At 46.4% G+C, this 24,299-nt stretch overlaps 1 protein-coding gene across 1 annotated transcript in view; it reads right to left on the bottom strand.

Annotated features, from left to right (window-relative positions):
- The window catches only part of galnt9 (polypeptide N-acetylgalactosaminyltransferase 9), a 367,007-nt gene that overhangs the window by 80,641 nt on the left and 262,067 nt on the right, over nucleotides 1-24,299 (bottom strand). The window contains exons 7-8 of the mRNA XM_041202235.1: nucleotides 6,739-6,924; nucleotides 3,222-3,359 (exon numbers count right to left, since the gene is read on the bottom strand). Of these exons, the coding sequence (XP_041058169.1) occupies nucleotides 3,222-3,359; nucleotides 6,739-6,924 (324 nt within the window). The remainder of the gene's footprint in view (nucleotides 1-3,221; nucleotides 3,360-6,738; nucleotides 6,925-24,299) is intronic.

Raw genomic sequence — 24,299 nt, 5'->3', positions numbered from 1 at the left:
CTGCAGTTATCTATGAAAGGGGCAGGATGGCAGGTTTACATCTTTCTAATTTTGTTGAGGAGATAAGCAAAATTGAGTGAAGGCAATGGGGTTTGCTTCGAGTGTTCTGCAAATCTCCTGCTATCTGCAAAGTCGCTTAAGGATTTATACCAGGCTTCATCTAATCGAATTGTTTCTTGCTCTGCCTCAAAAGGAGAAATTGCAGTTCACTCAGCTGATTCCTCGGATAAAGGGTTTATCCACTGAGGAATGGTTGGACACCGTTGGGCCTATATCCAATGGAGTTTAGAAAAATAAGAGGTGATCTTATCGAAACATATAGGGGACCTTACAGGATACCGGGAGGATATTTCCACTTGTGGGTGAGTCTCGAACTAGGGGGCACAGTTTAAGAATAAGAGGTCTTCCTTTTAAGACGTAGATGAGCAGAATTTTTTTCTCTCAGAGGGTGGTTAGTCTGTGGGATTCTCTTCCCCAGAAAGCAGTGGAGGGTGGGTCACTGAATTTATTCAAGGCTGAGTTAGACAGGTTTTTGTTAGACAAGAGAGTCAAGGGTTTTGGGGGCAGACAGGAAAGAGGAGTTGAGACCACAACCAGATCAGCCATGATTTTATCGAATGGCAGTGCAGGCTCGAAGGGCTGAATGGCCTACTCTTGCTCCCAAGTCCTATGTTCCTATGTTCCTCTGCAGATGCCTCAAAGCAAGTAATTAAGGAAGCTAATAGAATGTTATCATTCATTGCGAGGGGAGTTGAATACAAAAGTAGGGAGGTTATGGTTCAGTTGTACAGGGAGTTGGTGAGACCACATCTGGAATGCTGTGTACAGTACTGGTCTCCTTATTTAAGGAATGATGTAAATGCGTTAGAAGCAGTTCAGTGAAGGTTTACTAGACTAATACCAGGAATGCTGCGTTATTTTATGAGGAAAGGCTGGACAGATTAGGTTTGCATCTGCTGGAGTTCAGAAGAGTAAGAGGCAACTTGATTGAAACCTTTAAGATCCTGAGGGGTCTTGACAGGGTGGATGTGGAGAGGGTGTTTCCTCTTGCGGTAGAATTTAGAACTAAGGGTCACTGTTTAAATGTAAGGGGTCGCTCATTTAAGACAGAGAAGAGGCAAATTTTTTTCTCTCAGAGGGTCATGAGTCTTTGGAATTCCCTTCCTCAAAAGGCAGCGGAAGTGAATATTTTTAAGGCAGAGTTGGATAAATTCTTGATTAACAAGGGGTTGAAAGATTATCGGGCGTGGGCAGGAATGTGTTGAGGCTACAATCAGATCAGCCATGATCTTATTGAATGGTGGAGCAGCCTCGAGGGGCTGAGTGGCCTCTTCCTGCTCCTAATTCATATGTTCGTATGTATGCTCGTATGTAAATCAAGACCTCATCTGTTCTCTCAGATGGATGTAAAAAATCCCATAACACTTCTTTAAAGAAAAGCAAGGGAGTTTATGCCCATTATCCTGGCAAATATTTACACCTCAGCCAATAGTACTAAGAGAAACTGATTACCTGGTCATGTATCTCATTGCTACTTGTGGGAGCTTGCTGTGCACAAATTGGCCGCTGTGTTTCCTACTTTACAACAGTGACCACACTTCAGAATTAATCATTGGCTGTGAAGCACTTTGGGATGTCCTGAGGTCAAAAAAGGCATCAGAGAAATGCATGTTCTTTTTGTTTCACTGCTCTAATGATCCTTGGCATTCTCTCACTTTGCAGGATGCACACAGTTGTTCAACAAAGAAAACAGATCATCAAAATACCATCCACTACAGGTCAAATGGATGGAATGCAAAAGGATTTTTCTTTTTGCAGTATCATATGATCAAAATAAAGGCACAAAATTCTGCCTTTCTCTCATGGTAATAGGATGCTTGAATATTAACAACTGGCCAATCCTCCAGATTAAAGACTTGTCAATCTGCCTGGGACACCTCCACAGGCTTCTCTCAGACCATGCGTCGTCAGACTTTACTCCCTCCCGTCTCTCTTTTCAGTTTTGGAAGAATAAAATTGTTCAGACTGACTCGGTTGTGAGGTGGCTCTCACTGTGCTCCAAGGTTTCCAGGCTGTGGAATGGGAAGTTCTGAGCTTGTGGAGTCTCCAATTGCAGACACGGTGACTGTAAGAAGGGCAGTGACTGCAGAGGGAATCAGGGAGGGCACAGTAACAAGAGACTCAATCAGCGTTAATGCAATATGCACCGGATGAGTGAGCAGTGGATTAGGCAGGGAATGCAGTCTGATTACTTAACATGTCACTTGTGATTATGCAGAAAAACTGGAAAGAATTAGAGATGTAAAAAGCCTCTACAAAAACCTCCTCGAGTCAGCCCTGTTTCCAAAGAACAAGATCAGCTGCACCTGCATCTTGTTTCACAAACACTATACACTATCTTGAGTAATAATCCAGAGAACAGGGGGGGGGGGGGGTCAGTTCCCAACAGAAAGAAAGAACTTGCATTTATATAGCACCTTTCATGACCCCAAGATGCCCCAAAGTTCTTTGCAGTCATTGAAACACTATTGAGGTGTGAGCATAGTTGTCAAGTAGGAAACACGGCAGCCAATTTGCACAAAGCAAGCTCCCACAAACAGCAAGGTGATAATGTCCAGAACCAGCTGCTCTTATGGTGTCGATTGAGGGGTAAATACCGCCCTGGACACTGGGGAGAACTCCCCTGCTCTCCTTTGCAACGGTGCAATGTGATCGTTTACATTTGTTTGAGAGAACAGGACAGGGCTTCAGTTTAACATCCCCGAATGAAAGAGGGCAGCTCCAACAGTGCAGCACCCCCTCAGTACTGGAGCTGGAGACTAGGCCTAGATTTTGTGCTCGAGTCTCCTGGGTGGGACTTGAATCTGCAACCACATGAGCATGCAAACCAATTTAATTATGGCTGCCACCGGGGCAGTTTTAAAATTTTAATTCAGTTATCTGGAAATAAAAAGCTGGCACCAACTAAGATCCCAGAATGGATTAGATTGTTGCCATAAATCCAATTTTAAGAGCAGGTCTTTGAAGAGATCACTTCTCAGCCTCCACTTTCACAGTAGCTCGATAACAGAGGACAGATTCCTCAATCGCCGCGCTCTTGATGCCTCCCCACCCCCACCAGAATCTGGTGTGGGTCCCCCTTAGCGCCAGGGCTAGCTGTTGGAAGCGAGACACTTTCCCCGCATGTGCCTGTCAGGTTTCTCTCTGCTGTGATAGGTTACCTCTCCATACGTGATGGTGTTGTTGTAGATCCTCATTTCAGGATAGACGTTGTCCCTGTACCACCTGAAGCTATGGCAGTTCAACCTCTTGCGCAGCGCCACACGCTCTGAAACATCACCAAAATCAACCCCTGGATTCTGTGAATGCAAAATGAGAAGAATCATTAGAATCTTACAGCACATGGTGCCTGTGTCGGCTCTGTCTAACTCAGTCTCATACCCCACCATTTTACCCATCACCCTGCAAATTAATCCTCTTCAAGTAAATGTCCAATTGGCTTTTGAAAGTTCCTATGGAATCTGAAGGGAGAAAATGCTTTCTCCTTTTTGTCACTTCATGTAATTGCTACTATTATCTCTGAATAAATTGTACTTTATCAATGAGATATAATGATGCTAATGTGCAAAATGTTTGTTTCATGGGTTTTAGTCACTTTTGGTCATTGTGTATAATTGCCCTGTTAACGAACCTGTTGCAATCTCTCGCATCATTGTGCAATAAATCTTTTCATACTCTGGGAGATCAGAAATTAATTTTCAATTGTGCTTGTTCTTTAGAGTTAAATTTAAAATAAGATAGAAAGAACACCCATCTGTTAGAGACCTGAGATAAGACCAATATAGGAGTCATCTTCAACCCCTCTGACCTCCCAATAGGAACCAAGGACTAAAAGGAGGCCAGTCAGTCCCTTGGACACGTTCCAAGATTTAGTTAGATTATGGCTGATCTGTATTTTAACTCCATTTAACCATCTGAGTTCCATAACTCTAAATGTCCTTGCCTGACAAAAATCCATCCATCTTAGTTTGGAAATTTTCAATTGACTCCCAGCCCCAACAAAATTGTTGTGCACGGAGTTCCCGATTTCCACGCCACTTTGCGTGTACAAGTCCATCCTGAATGACCTGGCTCTAGGTTTAAGGTTCAGTGCCCTTGTTCTGAACTCCCCCCAACACGGGAAGAAATAGTTTCTCTCTACCAACCCTATCAAATCGCTTAATCTTTGTAAACACCTCAATTGTATCACCCCTTAATCTTCTATAGTTGAGGAAACGGTGCAAGGGGGAGAAGACTCCCACCTGATGGCATTCGATTTTCACCAGATTTGAAGTTGTTGGTGCTGGCACGCCATTTTAACTAACAGATTCATGAGTTCCAGGCTGGGTGATCCCCAACAGCTCGATCATGGTGGCAGTCTGTCAGGGGTCAAAATTACCAGCGAACTGTGACCTCATGAAGGAGACACACTTACATAGGTTTCTACTGCTGGAACCATCAAGACTTTTTTGACTCTCATTCAGAGCTCAGCTATGGTTCAGGGGGTAGCACTGTCACCACTGAGATGTCACCATGGGTTCAAGTTTCATTCCAGAGGCCTCAGCGCATAATCCAGGCTGACCCACCCAGTGCAGTGCTGAGGGAGTGCTGCAGTGTCATCAGGTGAGACATTAAACTGAGGCCCCACCCGTCCTCTCAGTGAATACTAAAGGTTACACCTTTCAAAAAAGAATCCTGGCCAATATTTAGTCCTCAGTTTACGACTGGAAAAAAAGACCGATTATCCGGCCATGATCACACTGTTGTTTGCGGGATCTTGCTCTGCATATATTGGCTGCCACATTTCCTACATTCCAGCATTTCATCGTATCACCGTCTGTCTCCAACTGGTCCATCTCCCCAGTGACTACACTTGAAAAGTAATGAAATGGCTGTAAGGCAATTTTAAATAGTTCATCTCCCTTTCTTCTGATGGGGTGAAAAGACCAACTTGTCTTTCACGAATTATAGAGGAAACCTTCAATGGGTTCTCAGGATATGATTTATATCCAGCCCAAGGGCAGACCTACATCACTGAGTCATGTTCCACACAATGAATTGGAAAGAAATTGCATCCCATTGGTCCTTAGGCTCTAATCTCGCTACACCAGATATGAAATAATTAGGGTAAAAGGTTTCCTAAATGAAGACACCCAACGGTTGATTAATGCTTTATTATTCCTCCTTGCATTTCAAAAAACTCCAAGCAATGGGGAAGGTTTCATTCTAGAACTTTACACTGGGGAGAGGAAAGTGGAATGAGAAAGCTGCCACTGCCCATTATACTGTCCCTCCACAGCCCCCCCACTGAAGTTCAACACCCACCCTGCCCACTGCCACTCCACCCCCCACCCCACCAACACCCTCCCCCACCCCCCCCCACCCCTGCCCCACACCCCCAACCAGCCCCAGAATTCCAAAGCGCAGTTCCATGCTTCTGGGAATTCAGGTGCCGCCCAGGTTGCCAACTCTGGTTGGATATATTCCTGGAGCTTTTGTCACATGACTCCACCTGCCCCACCCCTCACACCCTTGGTCGCTTGATATGTCCATCCTCGCAGTGCCCCAGCTTCTCCATGCTGATTGGAAAATAAGACTCCCTGTTACTTAATTGGATGATTCTTGGCTCTCAGTTAAACGGTTGTTCTTTCTCCATCTTCAATATTTAAATAACCAATAAAGAATATTAATAACTCCTCCACCAAACTATTCCACCCCAAACTCATCCACCCCCCCTGAACCTCCCCTCCCCAAACACCCCCCAAACTACCCCATCCCCCCAAACCCTGCCTCCCTCTCAGAGGAAGGTTGATGAAGTTCTGGACTCAGGTGGAAGTTGCAATACCGATCCTATTCTTTCCAGCCGTAGGTCCTGGGAGTCACATGATGGGCCTCTCAGTGACTCAGGACACAAACTTGGCCTCTTTAGGAGGAAGACAATTATTGCATCGTTGTAGGTTCCTGCGACTCCCATCAGAATACAGTCAGAGGGTCTAACTCCTTACTATCCTGTAGCAACCCTACACCCTCAAAGAACAACCTTGGCCAAGTGTGTGAACAGGTGACATCGAGACTACCTTTGAAGTGGTCAAATTTCATTCCTAGTCTTCCAGGAAGGTAGCTGAATCCCCCTGTATTTTAACTGGTTCATTGAAGACCAAATACAACCATGTGGGGCATTCTTACAGTCCTGGACCCCGTAGCGGCTACCCTCGCATTAACCTAAGAATGATGTGGCAGTTTCCAATTTACGATATCGGCATAGAGTGTTTTTCCACTTGCTGTGAAAACTGGAATTGCAGATTTCAACAGAAGTGAAAATGAGGCACTCAATATCAGTTTTACACCCAGCTGAACAACTACCTCATTGTGTGGATTGGATGACTAATTCTATCTTATATTTGTTCTTTTTGAGTGCAGGACCTTAGTCAGCAAGGCCATAGGTTACTGGCCATGGGAAATGAAAAGTATTATTCAGGACTTCTGAAATTGGGATCAAGACACGAGTTTGGGAACCTGATCTGGAGATGTCTGCAACTGACTGGAGAATGTATATGCATCTCCTAGCTCCTAATAGCTCTCCCTAATGGCTGCACAACACCCCTATCATCTCTCAAAAACAAAAACACCAGTGGGGGAGGCTTGCTAGAAACCATTCGTCTGTCAAGATCACGTATTAACTGTACAACCCATACTCACATTTATTGGTATATTCCATGCCATGTAAACGTGCGACTTGAAGTCATCCATCCAGACTTCGGCTGCTCGCAGTGCGTTCCGCTTTGCGTAGTAGTCAATGTCATTGTTGTACGGCTTCTTTGTGCGTTCGATGTGGGCCACTCTCGAGCACGGTAGGACCTCCATGCTGCCTCCACACTGCCAGACCTGTGTATGCAGAAGTGAGTTTGTCAGGGTTATTGGAGCTAAAACCCAGTGTCATCGTTCCATGGCACCGTGCACCAATCATCTCATGGCACCAGAAAATGACCATTGAAAGTTGCCAGCTTTGCTTAAAAAAAACAAGACTTATGACCTTCAGGGTAAGGAAATCTTTCACCTACGTAGTCTGGCCTACAGGTGAATCCAGTCCATAATATCTGGTTGAACCTTAATGGCCTTAGTGCAACAAGGGATGGTCAATAATGGCTGCATTGACAGTGTTGTCCACAGCCCAAGAACAAATGTGATATAAAACTTGGATAATGATGAGGGACAACGCTCACCCCAATTATATACAAAGTGACTGCCTATCAACTAGAGAATGGATAAAATGGGGATGTTCCAACAACAGGAGAAACTTATTTTGTCACGACCGGTTGAGGAAGGATAAACTGGCTCCCCTCTATTCGGCCTCTTCGGTTGGTCACAACAAAGGTTTAAGTTTCTTTTTCACAAGGGTATACCTTTTCCAAATCAGAATGTGTTTAACTATTTCAGCTGTGAGCAAAAGGAACCAATCAAACAAGGTCTTCTTGAGTCAAAGAAAGAACAAATTAGTTAAGGGGAGTTAGAGTCCAATAAAAAACGCTAAAAGAATAATGTGGTTAAGTGTCCTTTGATTTTCCTTGGTTTTAATTGCTGTGGCAAATTTAGGTTAGCTGGTTTCTTGGATGAGGTCATATGCAGACGATGTTGCAATTATTACAAAATCTCAGTTTGCTGGTAGGTTTCTGGTAGAGTTGGCTTCTCGAACAAGGCAACACACTTATTCCTAAAGAGAGAGACAGAGAGAGAGCAGCCCTCAGCCTGTTCACTCTGCTGAAGACTTTTTTGACACTGCCTATATCATTTGCAATCTCCCTCTAGCGGCTGGACAGCCTTGCCTTGAAATACTTCACCCATTGTGTATTTCCAAGAGGTTTTGGGTGTGTCTGTAGCAGACATTGTTTCAATATCCAGTACTTTGCATTTTTAAAGTCTCTTCCTGAGACAGTTATGAGTTTCAATGGATGTCTGGATTATAGGAAAGGTCTCTCTCTTCACACTCCCTTGAGGGTGATTTGTTGGTTTCTGACCTTGGAATGTAGCCTTGCATTTTTAAGCAGCTTGCTCTGTCTTAGTTCAAATATCAAAATTTCCAGTCAGTTGAAAGTTAAAAAAACATATTTTCAAAATGAGGGGGCATAGACCCATGGCAATATTGATACAGCACCTTTAATATAATGAAACATCCCATTCACAGGAGCGTTATAAAACATCATTAGACCTGAGCCACATGAGGAGATATTAGGATAGATGGCCAAACATTTGGTCAAAGAGGTAGGCGTTAAGGAATGTCTTAAAGGAGAAATGTGAGGGGAAGAGGTGTAGGAATGGAATTCCAGAGTTGAAGACCCAGGTAACTGGGGGTGCAGCCACCAGTGGTGACATGATTAAAACTGGCGATGCTTAAAAGGCCTGAATGAAAGGACCCCAGAGATCTTGGAGGGTTGTGGGGCTGGAGGAGATTACAGAGACGGGGCAGGTGTGGGGAGGCCACTGGAGGGATTTGAAAACAAAGATGAGAATTTTAATAACGAAACCCGCCAGACTGGGAGCCAAAGTGAAGCAGGGGGTGTAAGGTAATAGATTACTGGAAGTTGGTGTGAGTTAGGACGCTGGCAGCAGAGGTTTAAATAGCCTCAAGTTTATGAAGGGTAGAATGTGGGAGACATGACAGCTGTGTAATGGAATTGTCAAGTTTGGAGGTAACAAAGACATGATTGAGGTTTTACAGCAGCAGATGAGCTGAGGTACGGGTGAAATCGGCTGACATTACATAGGTGGAAATAAGTATGTTTCTTGTAGGTAATAGATCCCAACATTTCACCCCTATAAATAAGCCTTGTATTAAGATTAAGATACCCATTAAAATAGCAGATAGGAATTTCATACACACTTGTTAAGACCTTTGCCTGTTAATATCACACAGTGCTATTTCCTTCCTAACAGCTAGAGTCAGATATTTCTCAGATTAGAAAGATTTACAAATGTGTCACTTATTTAACTATTTGCATTTGTTCTGTGCTGTGAAAGGTGAACATTATTAAAAATATAATCAATGAAAATAACTGGTCGAAGAAGTCATTGTCACTAGGATTTGTATCATTTCACACTACCTAAGCCTATTAGGCCTGCATATCACGTTAAAAATTGAGCTGAAATATTATTAGATATTAATTAAATTTGTGTTTTAAAGTTGGTGTATCATTTAATCCATGAGGCAAGCATAATGTTGCAACATGCTGTGTTTAGAATCGTTTTCTTAATGGTCTTCTCGCTTTATGTTATCAAAAGCCTATTTCTCTGGCTTAATTCATTTCAGAGGAAATTGGAAGCAAAGTCTATCTGACAGAGCAGAAAGAACAACTCTCAAAGTTGGAAGCTCTTTGGCCATGTTTCCGATGCTCTGTCAGTGTGCACTCTATTACTACAGGAGAACAGATAAAAGGTCAGGAATGAAGAGGTGAATTAATGCATTGGATTTCACTCCTCCACTACATCGACAAGGAGCGATGGCACTAATCCACGAGGACAGAGACGGCTAACAGATATATTTTAAATTATGAAAGGTTTTGAAAAAGCAGATCAGTGAAGGTTATTTCCTCTAGGGAATCAATGATAATTTCAAATTGTCATGCAGTGAATGAAGAGAGACAATCTATTTACACAGGGTTGTTACAGCATGGCGTGGTTGAAGCAAAATCATGTTTTATGATTTTATACAATTATCCCTTAAAAAAATGCAATATTAAATACAGGTTAAAGGTTGAGATCAGGACAATTAGATTAGCTTTGCATTGCTCAAAGGGCAGCACTAGATAGAGTAGGCCAAATGGCCTCCTTCTACCAAGTAGATATCTATAGCACTTCCATCAGGATCAACTTGCATTGATGTAGTATCTTTAACATGGTGAAATGACCCAAGGGGATTCACAAAGGTGAAATTAGATGGTGGGGGGGGGGCGGGGGGCAGGAGCTCAGTCAGCAATACAACGGAATCATCAAGAGTACAGAGCAATTGAAAATACGGAAGCAATATGGATGCCGGTCACTTAGCCCAACTAGTCTGTGTTGGCATTTACCCTCCACGTGGGCAATTTGTGGGCCTTGGGTACAATTATACATGAAGTATAAAGGTGATGTGATGGAGCTTGGTTTATTATCTCCAGGCTTGAAAATTCCAATGGTTCCCCGGCTGGTACCCGACCTTCTACACTCCCTAAATGTCAGCTCTTCCAAAACTCTGCTGCCTGTATCCTAATTTGCACCCAGTCCCATTCATTCATTCCCCCCCCTGTATTTGCTGATCTACCATTGATTTCTAAGTCTCACTATGCCTCCATTTTAAAACTGTGATCCTGATTTTCATACGCCTCCAAGGCCTTGCCCCTCCCTATCTCTGTAACCTCCTCCAACCCGCAACTTTCTGAGATCTCCGCGCTCCTCCAATCCGGTTTCTTGTACATCACCAAATTTAATCACTTCACCATTGGCAGCCATGCCTTCAGCTGCCTGGGTCCTAAGCTCTTAAATTCCATCCCTAAACCTCTCCGCTTCTCTACCCCTCTCTCCACAAGCACCACAAAACTTCTTAAAACCTATGTCTATGACCGAGCTTCTATCACCTGTCCTAATATCTCCTTTATGTGACTTAGTGTCAAACTTCCATCTGCTAACAGTCTTTTGAAGTACCTTAGGGCATTTTAACTCATGAGATGTGCTTTATAAATACAAGTAATTGTGGCTGCTATTTCTACATACAGCAAAACAAACTCAGCACTAAATTATTGAGCAGGTATTCCAATCAAAATAAAATACTTCCAAATTAACACAAAGTGTAAAAGCATCAATGATCAGGGAACCAATTTCCAAAGAGGGGCCTTTTGACGAGCGAGAGGACTACCTTGTGTCTTTAGCACTGTCAGTGTCTAGCATCACCCATGGGGGTGTTTTGGGTTTGGGACCCCCAATCCCACCTCCCTATTTGTAATGGATTGCAAATCATGGGGAGCACACACACATCTCAAATTCTTAATACACACACCAGTTGCACAGAGGTCTGGCAAAAACCTCGCCCCAAAGTGACAATCCAAACGTTGTGGGAGGCATTCCCTTTCCACATAAGAAGAATCTTTTGTGAAGACATTCAATACAGCAAGTACCCAAGGCCTCTGAAATCACAAAATGTCTGTACTCATGGTAATCCTAGCTCAGCTTCTAGCTGCTGTGGTGAAAGTTTACTTGGCTCTGAGTCCACACCCAGGCTTAACTAATCAAGCATGGTAAGTATAGATCAGTTACCAGACTCACATAATCAAACTCAGATCAATTAAACCATTGAACACTAGAGACCCTTAGTTATTGCCTATTCTGTGACATCTACTTGAGTGTAATTGCTCACCATGTTCTAGCTCTGAGCCAACCAACTCTCTTACAGTTTACTCAAATACCTCTGTACAATTCTGGATCATTGCGCCTGTTTCCAGGTTTTCGAAAGAGCGATCCAATGAGTCCCACTTCCCTCTGCTCTCTCTCCATAGCCCTGCAAATGTTTCCTTACTCAAGTATTTATCCAATTCCCTTTTGAACGTTACTATTGAATCTGTTTCCACCGCCCTTTCAGGCAGTGCCTTCCAGATCACAACAACTCGCGCCATTATAAAAAAATTCTCCCCATCTTCCCCTTCTTACTTTTGCCAATTATTGTAAATTTGTGTCCTCTGGTTATTTCCCTCCTGCCACTGGAAGCAATTCCTCCTTATTTACCCTATCAGCTGATGTGTATGCGTTGTAAGGGTTTACTAACCCAAACCATTACAGTTCACGGAGAGGTAATAGACTCTGGAGGTTGGAAAGACTCCTGAACTTCACTGAATTGGTGAAATTCATGCACGGAGAATATTGCCCAACTAGATTCATTTGTACTGAAAGAAGATACTGCTCTGTAGGTCACTCAGCCTTTCAGCCATTTATGTTCCAGTATATTTATCCCAATAAATAGATAGACGCACTTATTTCAAAAGACATACCGGGCAGAATCGTCCCAGATTTGCGACGTTTGACCCGTCAGCCGCAATGGTGGGTTTTCACGTCGCATCGTCCTAAACCTGCCACGTTATTTATGCATTCCCGGGAAACATGTCGTTTCCATGGCAGGCGGGCTCTCATTCACCCACCCGCCATCACCTCGCCACTTCATCATGCCCGGCACCATATTGAAAGTCCAGCCACACGCCCACCTTCTCGGTGCTTCCAGCCCACGACTGCTGCAAAGGAAACATGGTCCTGACAGGCAAAAAGACTGCAGCTTCCACCCCGGTTCGGCGACGGGTCACTGGTAAGCCTCTTGGACGCCGTGGAGTCCGGCCAGGACATCCTCTACCCCCACCCCCCCCTCCCACCCCCACTCTGGCTGCATGATGGACAGCAAACCTCGCTAATCCTGTTTGGGAGGCAGTGCCAGTGGTCAGCATCAACATCCTTCAAATGAGGTCAGCCACCCACTGCCAAAAGTACCCAGTCCTGCCGGGTAAGTCACTCTTCTCTTCACTCTCAACTCACACACTCACAAACCCATCACACACCCACAGGGATCTCACTCACTGCTGGTTCAAGGGACATCACCATTCACTCTCTCACACACACCGTCATTGTCCTCATCCTGTCCATGGGACCACTCACCACCCACACAGGCCAGACACACTTATCATCTGGTCTGACAGGCATCCTGCTTACACTCTCTCCATCTCTATCCATGCAGGACAAGCTGGCACACACCAACAGGGAGAGGTCGCAGGCTGGTGGAGAAATGCCTGAAATCAAGGTCCTCATGGACTTTGAAAACAGAGCCATCCGGCTGGCCGGCGATGACCAGGACCGGTCCTGTCCTGACAGTGAGGTCGGTGCTGCTGTACCAAGTGAGGATCCAGCAGTATAACATCCATCAGACAGCCATACTGTGAGTGATGTGTCCCCTTTCACAGGTCACTGCCCTGCACTAATTATCTCCCCTTGCTTCCACAGGCACATCTGGGAAACAGCCGACAGACCCAGAGCCTCCAATCAGGCCCTGAAGAAACCTCTGAAGAGGAATCTGGAGGCATCCTCCCCAAAGTCCTGTCACAGCGCTCACCCACACCCTCCACCAGCGCAGAGACACACACCTCGGTGGGACCTAGCTTTAGAATAACCTCGGGATCACAACCTGGTGAGCACATCGCACTGTCTGATCCACAGCAGGCGGGGGCAGGGACTTCCCAGGTCCCCGGCACTCGGAGGAGCTGCTGGAGGCCAGAATGTTGCTGAGTCCGAGTCAGATGAGGAGCCTCTGGACTCGGTCATGTCACAGTTGCTGGAGCTGCAAAGGCAAGCTCGGGAACATCAGGAAGGGATGTCCACTGCACTCCTCAGATTGCAAGGCATGATGGAAAGATCCATCTGGCTTCAGTCTGAGGTGATAGTGCCGGCATTGCCAACGCACTGAGGTCAACACTGGCAGGATGGTGGCCGCATGGAGACCTTGGTCCAGGACATCGTTCCTGCACCGCTGCGCAGGCTCAACTCCATCACTGACGCCAAAGTTGGCCTCCAACTGTGTGTAGACGAGAGGGGTGTCGGGCAGCTCAATCTTAATCCAGCTACCCCTGCTCCTCAAGGAGTTAGCCGGGGGCCCCGGAGCACCCATAAGGAGGAGGATCAGCAGGTGCACACCCCGGACCATCCATCCAGGTGACTCTGGGAGTGTCCAGCCCATCTGAATCCCCTCTTCCTGCGACCTCAGCAACTCGAGCTCCACAGGCCGAGGAGGGTGTCACTGCCACACAGCAGGACCCTGAAAGCAGGCCGGGGCCCTCCAGGTCTCAGCCCTCCAGAGGACACCCTCATGTATGCATTTGTGAATGGAGGGATGTGTGATCCCACAGAGGTCACCTGTGGAGCCCTGAAAGGAGCCACTGGCATAGAAATTGAGCACCGTGGTCACTTTCACAGCCACTGGCAGTGGATTCCCTCCATGTCCCTGTGGTGCCAAATCCTGCAGTAAGTGGCAGATGTGACCAACCAGTTCCCTGGAGGTGCACTGTCTTTGGTCATATCTATAGACCCTGGGTGTCCCTAGGCACAGACCAGCAACGGCTCGCTGAGGCTCTTGGGTCCATGTGCAGGAGCCCCAGCCACCATTTCTTCCTGAGGTTGCTGCTCCTCCCTCTGCACAGCCGGGAGCCTCAGTCACTCTCTCCTCCATTGCCTTCGCTCTCTGTAAGCCATCAGGCACACAGCTAGTTCACCAGGCTTCATGATCCTGATGTACTCCTCCTGCAGGATGGAAGACAGAGACATGTGGGTTAGCATGGGTATGCTAAGTACCTGTCCTGGTTAAGTCTGAAGGCCCCTTCACGCTTCCTGGAGAGTGCTGGCCATTACTTGGATGGCCAGAGTTTAGCGCTCTGCATGGCTGCCCGAAACCCCACCCACCTCCGTCCCACTCCACCTGACCGATTGGCAGCAGCTTTGCCCATTGGACTGCAGGCTGTGCTCTCAGCTCAGGCACAGGCATTCTCCTAACCCGCACTGCAAGGCTGCACTGTTAGCTTGAACCATGGGGGAGACTGGTCCAGACCAGGATGATGACATTGCAAGGGGCTGTGACTAGTGGCCAGCTTCAGCAAGAAGATTGTACAACGTGTGCAGTCGTCCAACTGTCCTGCAGTCCACTAAAACACTTCACTTATAGGTTTGCAGCTTGTGCTTGTGTGTGTGTGTGTGTGAGTGTGTGTGTGTGTGTGTGTGTGTGTGTGTGTGTGTGTGAGTAGGGTGGGGGGGGTGGCAGGGCAGGTGTAGGGGGAGGGGTGGACGGATTTGATAAGCTCTGGAGCACTTGGTGGCATTTTCATGCCTCTGTGTTGCTTGATTGGGCAGAGAAGCTAGAAGCCAGACTCCAGTCATATCAATGTGGCTGCGTCTGAACTGTCTGAGTTGCAGAGGAATGGTCACTTTATATAGGTTTCCCCACTCTCTTGCTCACCTTACCCCCCACCCCGAATGCTAGTGCGCTATAACCAACGGCTGGGCTGCCCTTGCCGCCACCCCCCCCAACCCCTGCCCCCCAACAACAAGTCACCTCAACAGCAGGGCTGCCCTTAACACCGAACCCCCAACACCCTTCAAGTTTGATGTCCAACAGGCGACCCGGGCGAGTGCTGAACAACGTTGCTGTGCGCTCACCTCCGAGTTCCCCTCAAGGTGCAGCCCTGCCAAGGGCACTCCTCTTATGCGCCGTTGTGAAACACGTCGGTGTGCTTTCCTGCCAACGTGGACAGACGATTCCGGCCGGCTGGCCTTACACTGACACGCTGATGTGTTACAATGAGGTTCCCAATGTCTGATGGTGGGAAATGTGGCAGCCCTGCCATCGGCAGTCTGAGCGGACAATAGCGAGCTGGTTTCACGCCATTGTGAAACCGATTGCACCACATTGTCCGCTCATGCCACTGAACACGTCTGATGCCAGTGGGCATGGAAAATTCCGCCCACCGCCTTTCAACTTTTTTATTTATTCTTTCATGGGATGAGGGCGTCACTGACAAGGCCAGCATTTGTTGCCCGTCCCTAATTGCCCTTGAACTGAGTGGCTTGCTCTGTCATTTCAATGAGCAGTTAGGAGTCAACCACATTATGGCACAGAAGGAGGCCACATTCAATGTGTCCTGTCATCTTCAAAGATCAATGCACATGAACCTCCTCTGTCCCTGCACACTCTTTGGAACTGCGCTATTAAGTATATTTAGAGTATTGCTTAAAGAGAGAGAGAGGTTGTCAAAGTTCTTCATCTTGCACTCATCAGGACAAATGCAAGATTGTCAAATTTCAAACAATCACAACAATTCATACCACAGCAGAAAAGGGTACTGATTGGCTGGCAAGTTACTCTGATTGGCCGAGGCGTTGCCATAGAGAAAGCAGTGAGGTATCATGGGCTCCACAAGACCCCGGAAAGTAAGTGCAAGGCTTGAACATATTCCTTTTGTTTGCAGAGAATGGGTCCCTGCGTATGAATGTATGTCACTCTGAGCAAGTGTAAATGAACCAAGTTATGAGCTTGACCAATTATCTTAAATTTGCTGTTCGTGTAGCTATTGGTGCACTCAGGATTGTTCTGTGAGTGCTGTCCAATTGTGAAACCACACCTAACAGTAGACATTTTGTGTTGGGTTTTGCAAGCGCGGGCTGGCTGAATATGGTCTGTACTCTGCCTATTACAAGCAGCTGAAGGAACAAGCTGTTTGATTTGATCAGCCAATTGTTGGGACATATAGCTAGTAAATATTACCTCTCCCTTTCCCTTCCACCAACACGCATCACCTCACAGTTCTCTGTATAAAATTCCACCTGTCGCTTGTTTGCCCATTCTGATAGCCCATCCATATGCTGCTGTAGTCGAATGTATCATCCTCACTGTTTCTCACACAATTCCAAGTTTGGTAATATCGGCAAACTTTGAAATTTTACTCTATATTCCAATATCCAAGTTATTTATTTATATACATCAAGAACGCGGCCCACTATCACCTACTCAGGGCGAACTGGGGATGGACATTAAACGCCCACATCGTAAGAATGAATAAATAGACAGTTTTTTTTAAAGAAAGCTGCATTCCTCCCTGTCTAATCTTCCTTTATTTGCTGTATTCAGGAAATTCAAACCCTCAGACACAGAATCAGGAAAATCTACAGTGAAACATCTGTGATACTCCCAGAAGATAATTACGTACTCGAGTTTTCTCGCTTTAGAAAGATGTAGAGTACACATACGGCCATTATAGAATGTACCCAACAGCAAAGGTTTAAAAAAAAATAGCCAAGTCTGCCTCAAGCAAATTACAGAGCAAACTCTTAATGTGAACGACCAGATGAATGAAATGAGAACAACCCTATTTATCTTACTCAAACTGGCCTGTAATCTTTGACCATAAACAATCAAGCTTTATTTAGCTGTCCCAGGATCTCATGACAGGCATTTAAAATTCTTAATGAGTCCCTTTATCAAAACCCCAGTGCCGAAAAGTTCAAAGTCTTAAATCTGTCCCTTCATATTTACTGCGCAAACATAAATATCACTTTAGAGTGCCATGTCACACTGTTCACAACCAGCCCATAACATCAGGGAAACATCAATTTTCCAATAAAAAAGTTTACATAATCAGCAGTTCACACCTTTGAACATAATAGGAGCCATTATTTGTCAGATTTTTGTTTCTTCAGATTTCTTATCAATAATTTAGGATTGAAAGATACATTACTTTGGTAAGCTTAATCTTCGCTTGCCTTAGTGATGCTACCCTTGATAGAAGCCCTGGCATTTAAGGGTCTGCAGTGCAACTCGAACCTGACATAGGGCAGCACAGCATCTGCCAGATAAAGCTAGGAGCCTGCAGCTCCTGGAGTCAATGGGGAATTAGGCCAATTCTGTGAGCGCTTTAAGAGGTAGTTGTATGACTGATATATACTTCACCCCCATTTGCCATGCTCGTTAAATAAAGTCATGGATAAGGCCATTTCCCAGCAACTTTCCAAACAAGGCTGTGTCACCAACCACCCACATACATGTGACTCTCCAGTTTGTGTGTGACCGTGTGTGTGTGTGTGTGTGTGTGTGTGTGTGTGAGACTGTTGCTCTGCGTGAACGACTGTCACTATCAGTGTCTGACTGACCTTTCTATGTACGAGGTTGGGTGTGCCCACATGTGCAATGGTGCTTTGGAGTACCGACAAAGCCGAAGTCCTCCAAGTGTGGTCCAATTCTGGCTTCTTGAGTGTGCCTGATTCCCGGTGCTCCAGCATTGTCGGTACCTTTGGCTAGCAAGGCCCTAAGCTCGGGAATTCACTTACTAAATCTCTCCGCCTCTCCATTTCTCTTTCCTCCTTCAAGATGTTCCACAAAACCTGCCTTTTTTTTATCAACGTTATGACCTATCTGTCCTCATATCTTATGTGGTCAGTGTCGAATTTTGTTTGATTATTGTTGCTGCAAAGCACCTTGGGACGTTTGACCTTATCAAAGGTGCTATACAAATGCAATATGCTGCTGTATGCAAATACGACAAAAATATGAGTTGAATATTGAACTGCCCCTGAATGAATTATATGACAGTGTGTCCAGGGTGTGAATGTGTGTTCATATTTACCAGCTCATCCTGACCCATAGTTAGTTTGCCTTTTGAAAACCTCATTCCCAGAATATTTCCAGAGATTTATAATAAATGGTAAAAGTCCTTGTTTCAAGACAGAACTAAGCATGACATAAATTAATGATCTCATCTGCAGCTTGCAATGCACAAGAACCTTTCAATATTAAATGTTAGTTGCAGTGCCCTTGATATGTTCTCGTCATTACTACAGCACACAGAGGACCCTGCCTCATTGTATCCACGTGAATTAACTGCAATATTGGCAGGTAACTTCCATGCTCCCCAGCATCGGATTTGGGGGACACCCCAAAGAGGCGCTGGGGAATCCCTCTGGCAAGTTCCCAGGTAAGGGTTTGCTAAGCAATTACCCAGAAGTGCACACTTGCTCTGGACAATTGCACTGCGCTGGGAACCATCCGAAAACGTGGCTTAAATCGCAAATTTCAGATGGTTCTGCCGGGGTTACACCAATAGTTCCCCAGAGAAAGTTAGAAGAGTTAAAACCTCTTCTAACCTCTGGGTAACTATGGTAAAGACCCGGACCAAACTCCCCGAGGGACTCTCCCCTCATCCCCACCCCCAACCCCACCACCCCGAGACTCCCCCCAGTCCCCTCACCACCCCCCGATCTCCGAACACCCCCAACCCCCAAATCCTATCCACTTACCTTAGGCACTTACCTCCCCTGCCGGCCTACCAATTTCCCTGGCCCTTTAAACTTACCTGCTTTACCTGTGAAGAAAAGGGGGGCCCAGCCTCCTTGAATTCGCTGGATCTACACTCCGCTGGGGCCTGGGGCCTGCAAGGGGGTCTTTTGAAGCAGGCTCCAAGCAGCTCGGGCGAAGGGAAGTGGCAACACAATTTTTAAGACCAGGTAAGTGTGCATTTATTTTTTCTAATTCCCGCGGGCCAGCTCTTTCCGACACCAGTCGGGGGTTACAGCCCCACTTTGGAATCACTTGAGTAATACACTTGACAGTCAGCATAAAAAGGAACAATGATATCCAACCACTGTGCAGTTTTCATGTTAATGTCCCCACCCTTGTCTCTTAGTCTACGGTTATTGAAATGAATTCGCTATTGAGAAGGAATAGATAGATTTCTGGACTCTAAAGGTGTCGAGGGGTATGGGGAGAGAGAGGGAGTATGGCGTTGAGATAGAGGATCAGCCGTGACCATAAAGAATGGCAGAACAGGCTCCAAACGCCGAATTATCTACTCCTGCTCCTATTTTCTATGTTTCTATTAAACCTCCTTGCTGAGTATCACGCATCAGATAAAATCCTACATCAATCCTGCTTCAACCCCTCTGACTTGAATCCAGTTAGATCCCCTTTTCTGTACTCTTCCCAGTCTGGACCCTTTCCCAGACCCATTACAATATGTGGAGACAGATGTTGACATACTCTGCGGCCAGGGCTTTATGGCCTCTCCCCACCCCAGTGGGATATTACAGTCCCACCGAACCGAATGGAGATTTAGATGACTCGCCACATGTGCCTGGGCGGGGGGAGACTTGCCACGGCGGGACTATAAAATCCTGGCCGATGTCTACCACGGTCAACAGGTTAAGGGAACACCAAACTCAAATGGGAGGAAACCCTGAATGCAACAAGAATTTTTTGACAGCAACTGTGCGGCCATTACAGTAATGTAAATGCGAACCAAACATGTGTTGTAATAAAAACGGAGGGGATTAGTTTTTACAAGGTCGGATCATATCATTTAGGCCTAATTTCTTCGAGGAGGGGCAATCCCACTCCCGCTTTTCTCCGCCCCGCAGGAGCACCACATTTCCAGACCAGACTTCTGATCCCCGGCTTCTCCAGAAGTACAGAGCGTACCTGAAATGGAATTGCTTCTCTGGAGCACTGGATCAGCCGCATTCCGGTAAGTGGGGAGTCTAAATGTCCCAAAGCTGCTTCGAGAAGCTACGGCGAGAAGGTAAGTGCGTAAGGGGATAGTGTGGGTAGGAGAAATGGGTAAGGGGGTTAGGGTGGGTAAGTGGGTAGGGTGGGTAAGGTGTGGGTAAGGGGGAAGAGTGGGAAGGTGATAGGGTGGGTGAGGGGGTAGGGTGGCAGTTAGGGAGGGTGGTGAATTTGGGTGAGTTGGGTAGGGGGGAGCGGAGATTCGGTGGGGGGGGGGGGGAGTTGGGCAGGAGGGGAGTTGGGGAGTTCAGTTGTGTAGTTACCCAGGAGTGAGACTAGGGGTTTTCTGTCTAACATTTCCTGGGTAACTATCTAGGTATGTAAGCTGGAACTATTTGAATTCTCTGACTCTAACTCAGAGTAGGAAGCTTTTCCCTGGGGTGCCCAGGAGCATTGGGAATTGGCTTTCGGAAGTTGGGAATTGGCTATCGGGAGTTCAAACTTTCTGAACTATTCCCACCAAGTCAGTTTGTCGGGACTTCCACAGGGTCCTGGAGTGCATTGGTGGGAGTACATCCAGTCTCTGATGATGAAGCCATCACGTCTGAGTGAGGCAGCCTCGCAAACTCAAGTTCAATTGTAATTTGTGTGTGGGTCACTTTGGAGAGCGGAGTGTGGGGACGGAGGGTTAAAGGGAAAGTGGAATGTGGGGAGGGAGGGTTGAGGGGCAAGTGGAGTGTGGGGAGGGAGGATTGAGGGGAAAGAGGAGTGTGGGGAGGGAGGGTTAAAGGGAAAGTAGAGTGTGGGGAGGGAGGGTTAAAGGGAAAGTGGAGTGTGGGGAGGGAGGGTTAAAGGGAAAGTAGAGTGTGGGGACGGAGGATTGAGGGGAAAGTGGAGTGTGAGGACGGAGGATTGAGGGGAAAGTGGAGTGCAGGGAGGGAGGGTTGAGGGGAAAGTGGAGTGCAGGGACGGAGGGTTAAAGGGAAAGTGGAGTGTGGGGAGGGAGGGTTAAAGGGAAAATGGAGTATGGGGATGGAGGGTTAAAGGGAAAGTGGAGTGTGGGGACGGAGGATTGAGGGGCAAGTGGAGTGTGGGGAGGGAGGGTTGAAGAGCAAGTGGAGTGTGGGGAGGGAGGGTTAAAGGGAAAGTGGAGTGTGGGGACGGAGGATGGAGGGACAAATTTTGGTCAGGATTTCTAGGAAATGGAAAAGCAATCCCAGAATGTAGGACCAGGAATAGGCCAGTCAGCCTTCTCTAACATCCAGGCCTTTAATCTCAATGCCCCACCCTTTCTCCAGATCTTCTAATAAAAAGAAAACTTGCATTTCTAAAGCGCCTTTTATGACCTCCGGACATCCCAAAGTACTTTACAGCCAATGAAATTCTTTCGAAGTGTAGTCACCGTTGTAATGTAGGGAAGTATAAAAGTCAACCTGTGCACAGCAAGATCCCACAAGCAGTTATGTGACAATGGCCACATTGCTGTAGGAAGTTGCACGCAAGCATCCCTCACCATTTAAGCATTTCAGTTGATTGGGGTTGTGGATTGCATTCCAGATTCTTCTAATGCAACACGGGAACCATGGAATTGAGGGTAATATGTTAGTATGGATTGAGGATTGGTTAATTAGCAGAAAACTGAGAGTTGGAATAACAGGGACATTTTTTGATTTGCATGGGTAACTATCAGGGTGCCCCCAAGGATCAGCACTTGAGCCTCAGCTATCTACAAATCTAAATCAACGACTTTGAGGATGGGACTGAGTGCAATTTATTCAAGTTTGTGATGACACAAAGATGGCATAAGATGTAGCAAAGTGTAAAGCTCGGTAGGAAAAATTAAACAAACACCAGGATATTTTTTGAATGGCGAGAAACTTGAAAATGTGTCCATTCAGAGGGACCTAGTATCCTGGTACAGGAATCACGGAAGGTCAACAGCTCTTGTTAGAAAGGGTTTGGAGTGCAGGAGTAAAGAAGTCTTAGTACAACTATACTTTATGAGGCCACACCTGGGGCATTAGTTAATGTAAGCCGGGGGATTCATTGCCTATTGAGGGCCTCAATTGGCAGTAGGGCAGGAAGGTCACCCATGGGCCCTCCCACCACAGACTTAACTGGGGCAGAGGTGGAAAGATGGTGGGGTCCCTGTCCACCACCCTGACTAAATGACCCCTTCATCAGACTCCTCACGGGAAGAGCATCAAATTCAGCCCCTGGAGCACCAACTGTTTTGGTCTCCTTACTTAAGGAAGGAGATACTTACCTCAAGAGGGAGCACCATACAAGTTCTCAAGGCTGATATCTGGGACGAGGGGATAGTCCTGTGAGGAGGGTTAGAGCAGGCTAGGCCCATATTCCCTGGAGTTTATTTATTTTCTTATCATCCGCATTCCCACCACCCACATCACGCATCCCCACCCCACCCCCCACCCTGCTCTTGCCGCCCTGCATCAGGTAAACACATTGTATTAATAATTCCTGGCTCACATTGTTCAAATGCATTTCTGGGTGGATTAGCAGACAGATAGAAGTATTGCTGGAAAAAATAAGAGACATTTCTTGTTGAAGTTGTTCATCTTCAGGACAATTCACCAGAAAAATGCCAGTGTCGGGGGAAACAACATTTCGATTTGAATTTCAAATAATGCTCGGCAGTTAACTGTCAGTCACCATCAACTGGTGCGTTTTCCGTGGCAACGCCTCTGCCAATCAGAGACCGCTGGCCAACCAATCAACTCTCTCTCCTCATACAATATAAATGTGCCGTTTTCCCTGACATTCTTGTATATTCTTGTGAACTGTCCTGATGAGTGCACGACGCAAAGCTTCGAAAAAGAATTGTCTCTCTTTTCAGCAATACTCAAGTTCTGTACCACCAAATGATTAGATAGGAATAACGTGGAGCTTCAGTTATAAACTCTCCTCAGAGACTGTAGACATTGAGGGCTTCTTTATTGTTGTCAGCCAACTTTGAAAAGGCCACTTTCCTTTGAAGACGTTTTGTTATTTGGTAAGCAGGGTTGGCAGCTACTGAACCAGGCTGCCAGTCAAAACAATTGCTGCATATTCTAGCTAGCGTGCTGAATCCAATTTTCCAGCAATGTGGTGTGGATTTGTTCACTTGCTTCGATAATGCGCTGTGAGTCATGTACAGCGCAGTGAATCGTGTCTCCAGTATGCTGGGCACAGGAGAGTGGGGGAAGGGGCTGTCTTCTCATTTCCCGGCATGCTTGGCCCTCGCATCTGTGCTCCTTTTTGATCCCAATGGGAATCAAAGCAAGCACATAGATCTGGCTAGGCGCTACTACTGATCTCACTGGCCAAAACACAGGCACCGCGTCCTGCTGAAAGAGTTGTGCATTGTAAACAGGTTTGGAAGAGGGACTCAGGACAGTTTTAGCACTTGGCAGTCGACACATAATCTTACGCTGATGGAGGAACGCACCTTAATAATTGGCAGACGGTAAAGCTGGGGGTGGGGCGGTGGGTGTGTGGGAAGATGAGGAAGAATTATTTTTAACTCAGCAAGTTGTGGTCTGGAATGCGCTGCATGAAAGGCGGAGGTAAATTCAATAATAACTTTGAGAAGGGAACTGGATGTACGGGGGGTGGGGGTGGGGTGGGGGGAGATGGTGGCATAGCGGGTATCGTCACTGGGCTGGTATTCCAGTTAAGTTGGACGGACAGCGAAAAATTGAGGTTTATCGATTATTTAGTGGCCTTAACAGGCCTTTTAATTGTCGGCGTGTGCGCTGCCGACTTTGGTGTGCGCCCACTGGCCAAACTATCGTGCGACTGCGCGTCGATGTCAGCGCGCTTCACTTCACGCTCGAGGGGATCAGGCTCCCACCCGCCTGTCCACCGAGCGAAACTTTCTGCCCCAGGGATGGGGAACAAATACTGGCATTTGCCAGTGATGCCCAAATCCCCATGAAAGAATATATATTTTTTTTTAAAAAAATGCGTTTTGAGGGTTCAGATGTCTTTGTGAAAAACTTGTAAATTATGGATGATGCTCCTTGTTAATACGTCTTATGGCAGGTAATTAGTCACAAACATTATTTAAGAAATACCAGGCTCATCTGCGTCTGGCTCTGAATGGAGGGTCGGCAGAAGTTCTACAATTTCAAGGTGTCATGGGATCATAGAATGGTTACAGCACAGAAGGAGGCCATTCCGCCCATTATGCCTGTGCTATCTATCTGCAAGGGCAGCTCAGCTA

Source organism: Carcharodon carcharias, chromosome 13 (genome assembly GCF_017639515.1).
Source record: "Carcharodon carcharias isolate sCarCar2 chromosome 13, sCarCar2.pri, whole genome shotgun sequence".
NCBI lineage: Eukaryota > Metazoa > Chordata > Chondrichthyes > Lamniformes > Lamnidae > Carcharodon > Carcharodon carcharias.
The sequence above is the reverse complement of the archived record's forward strand: the minus strand, read 5'-3'. Positions and strand labels throughout refer to the sequence as shown.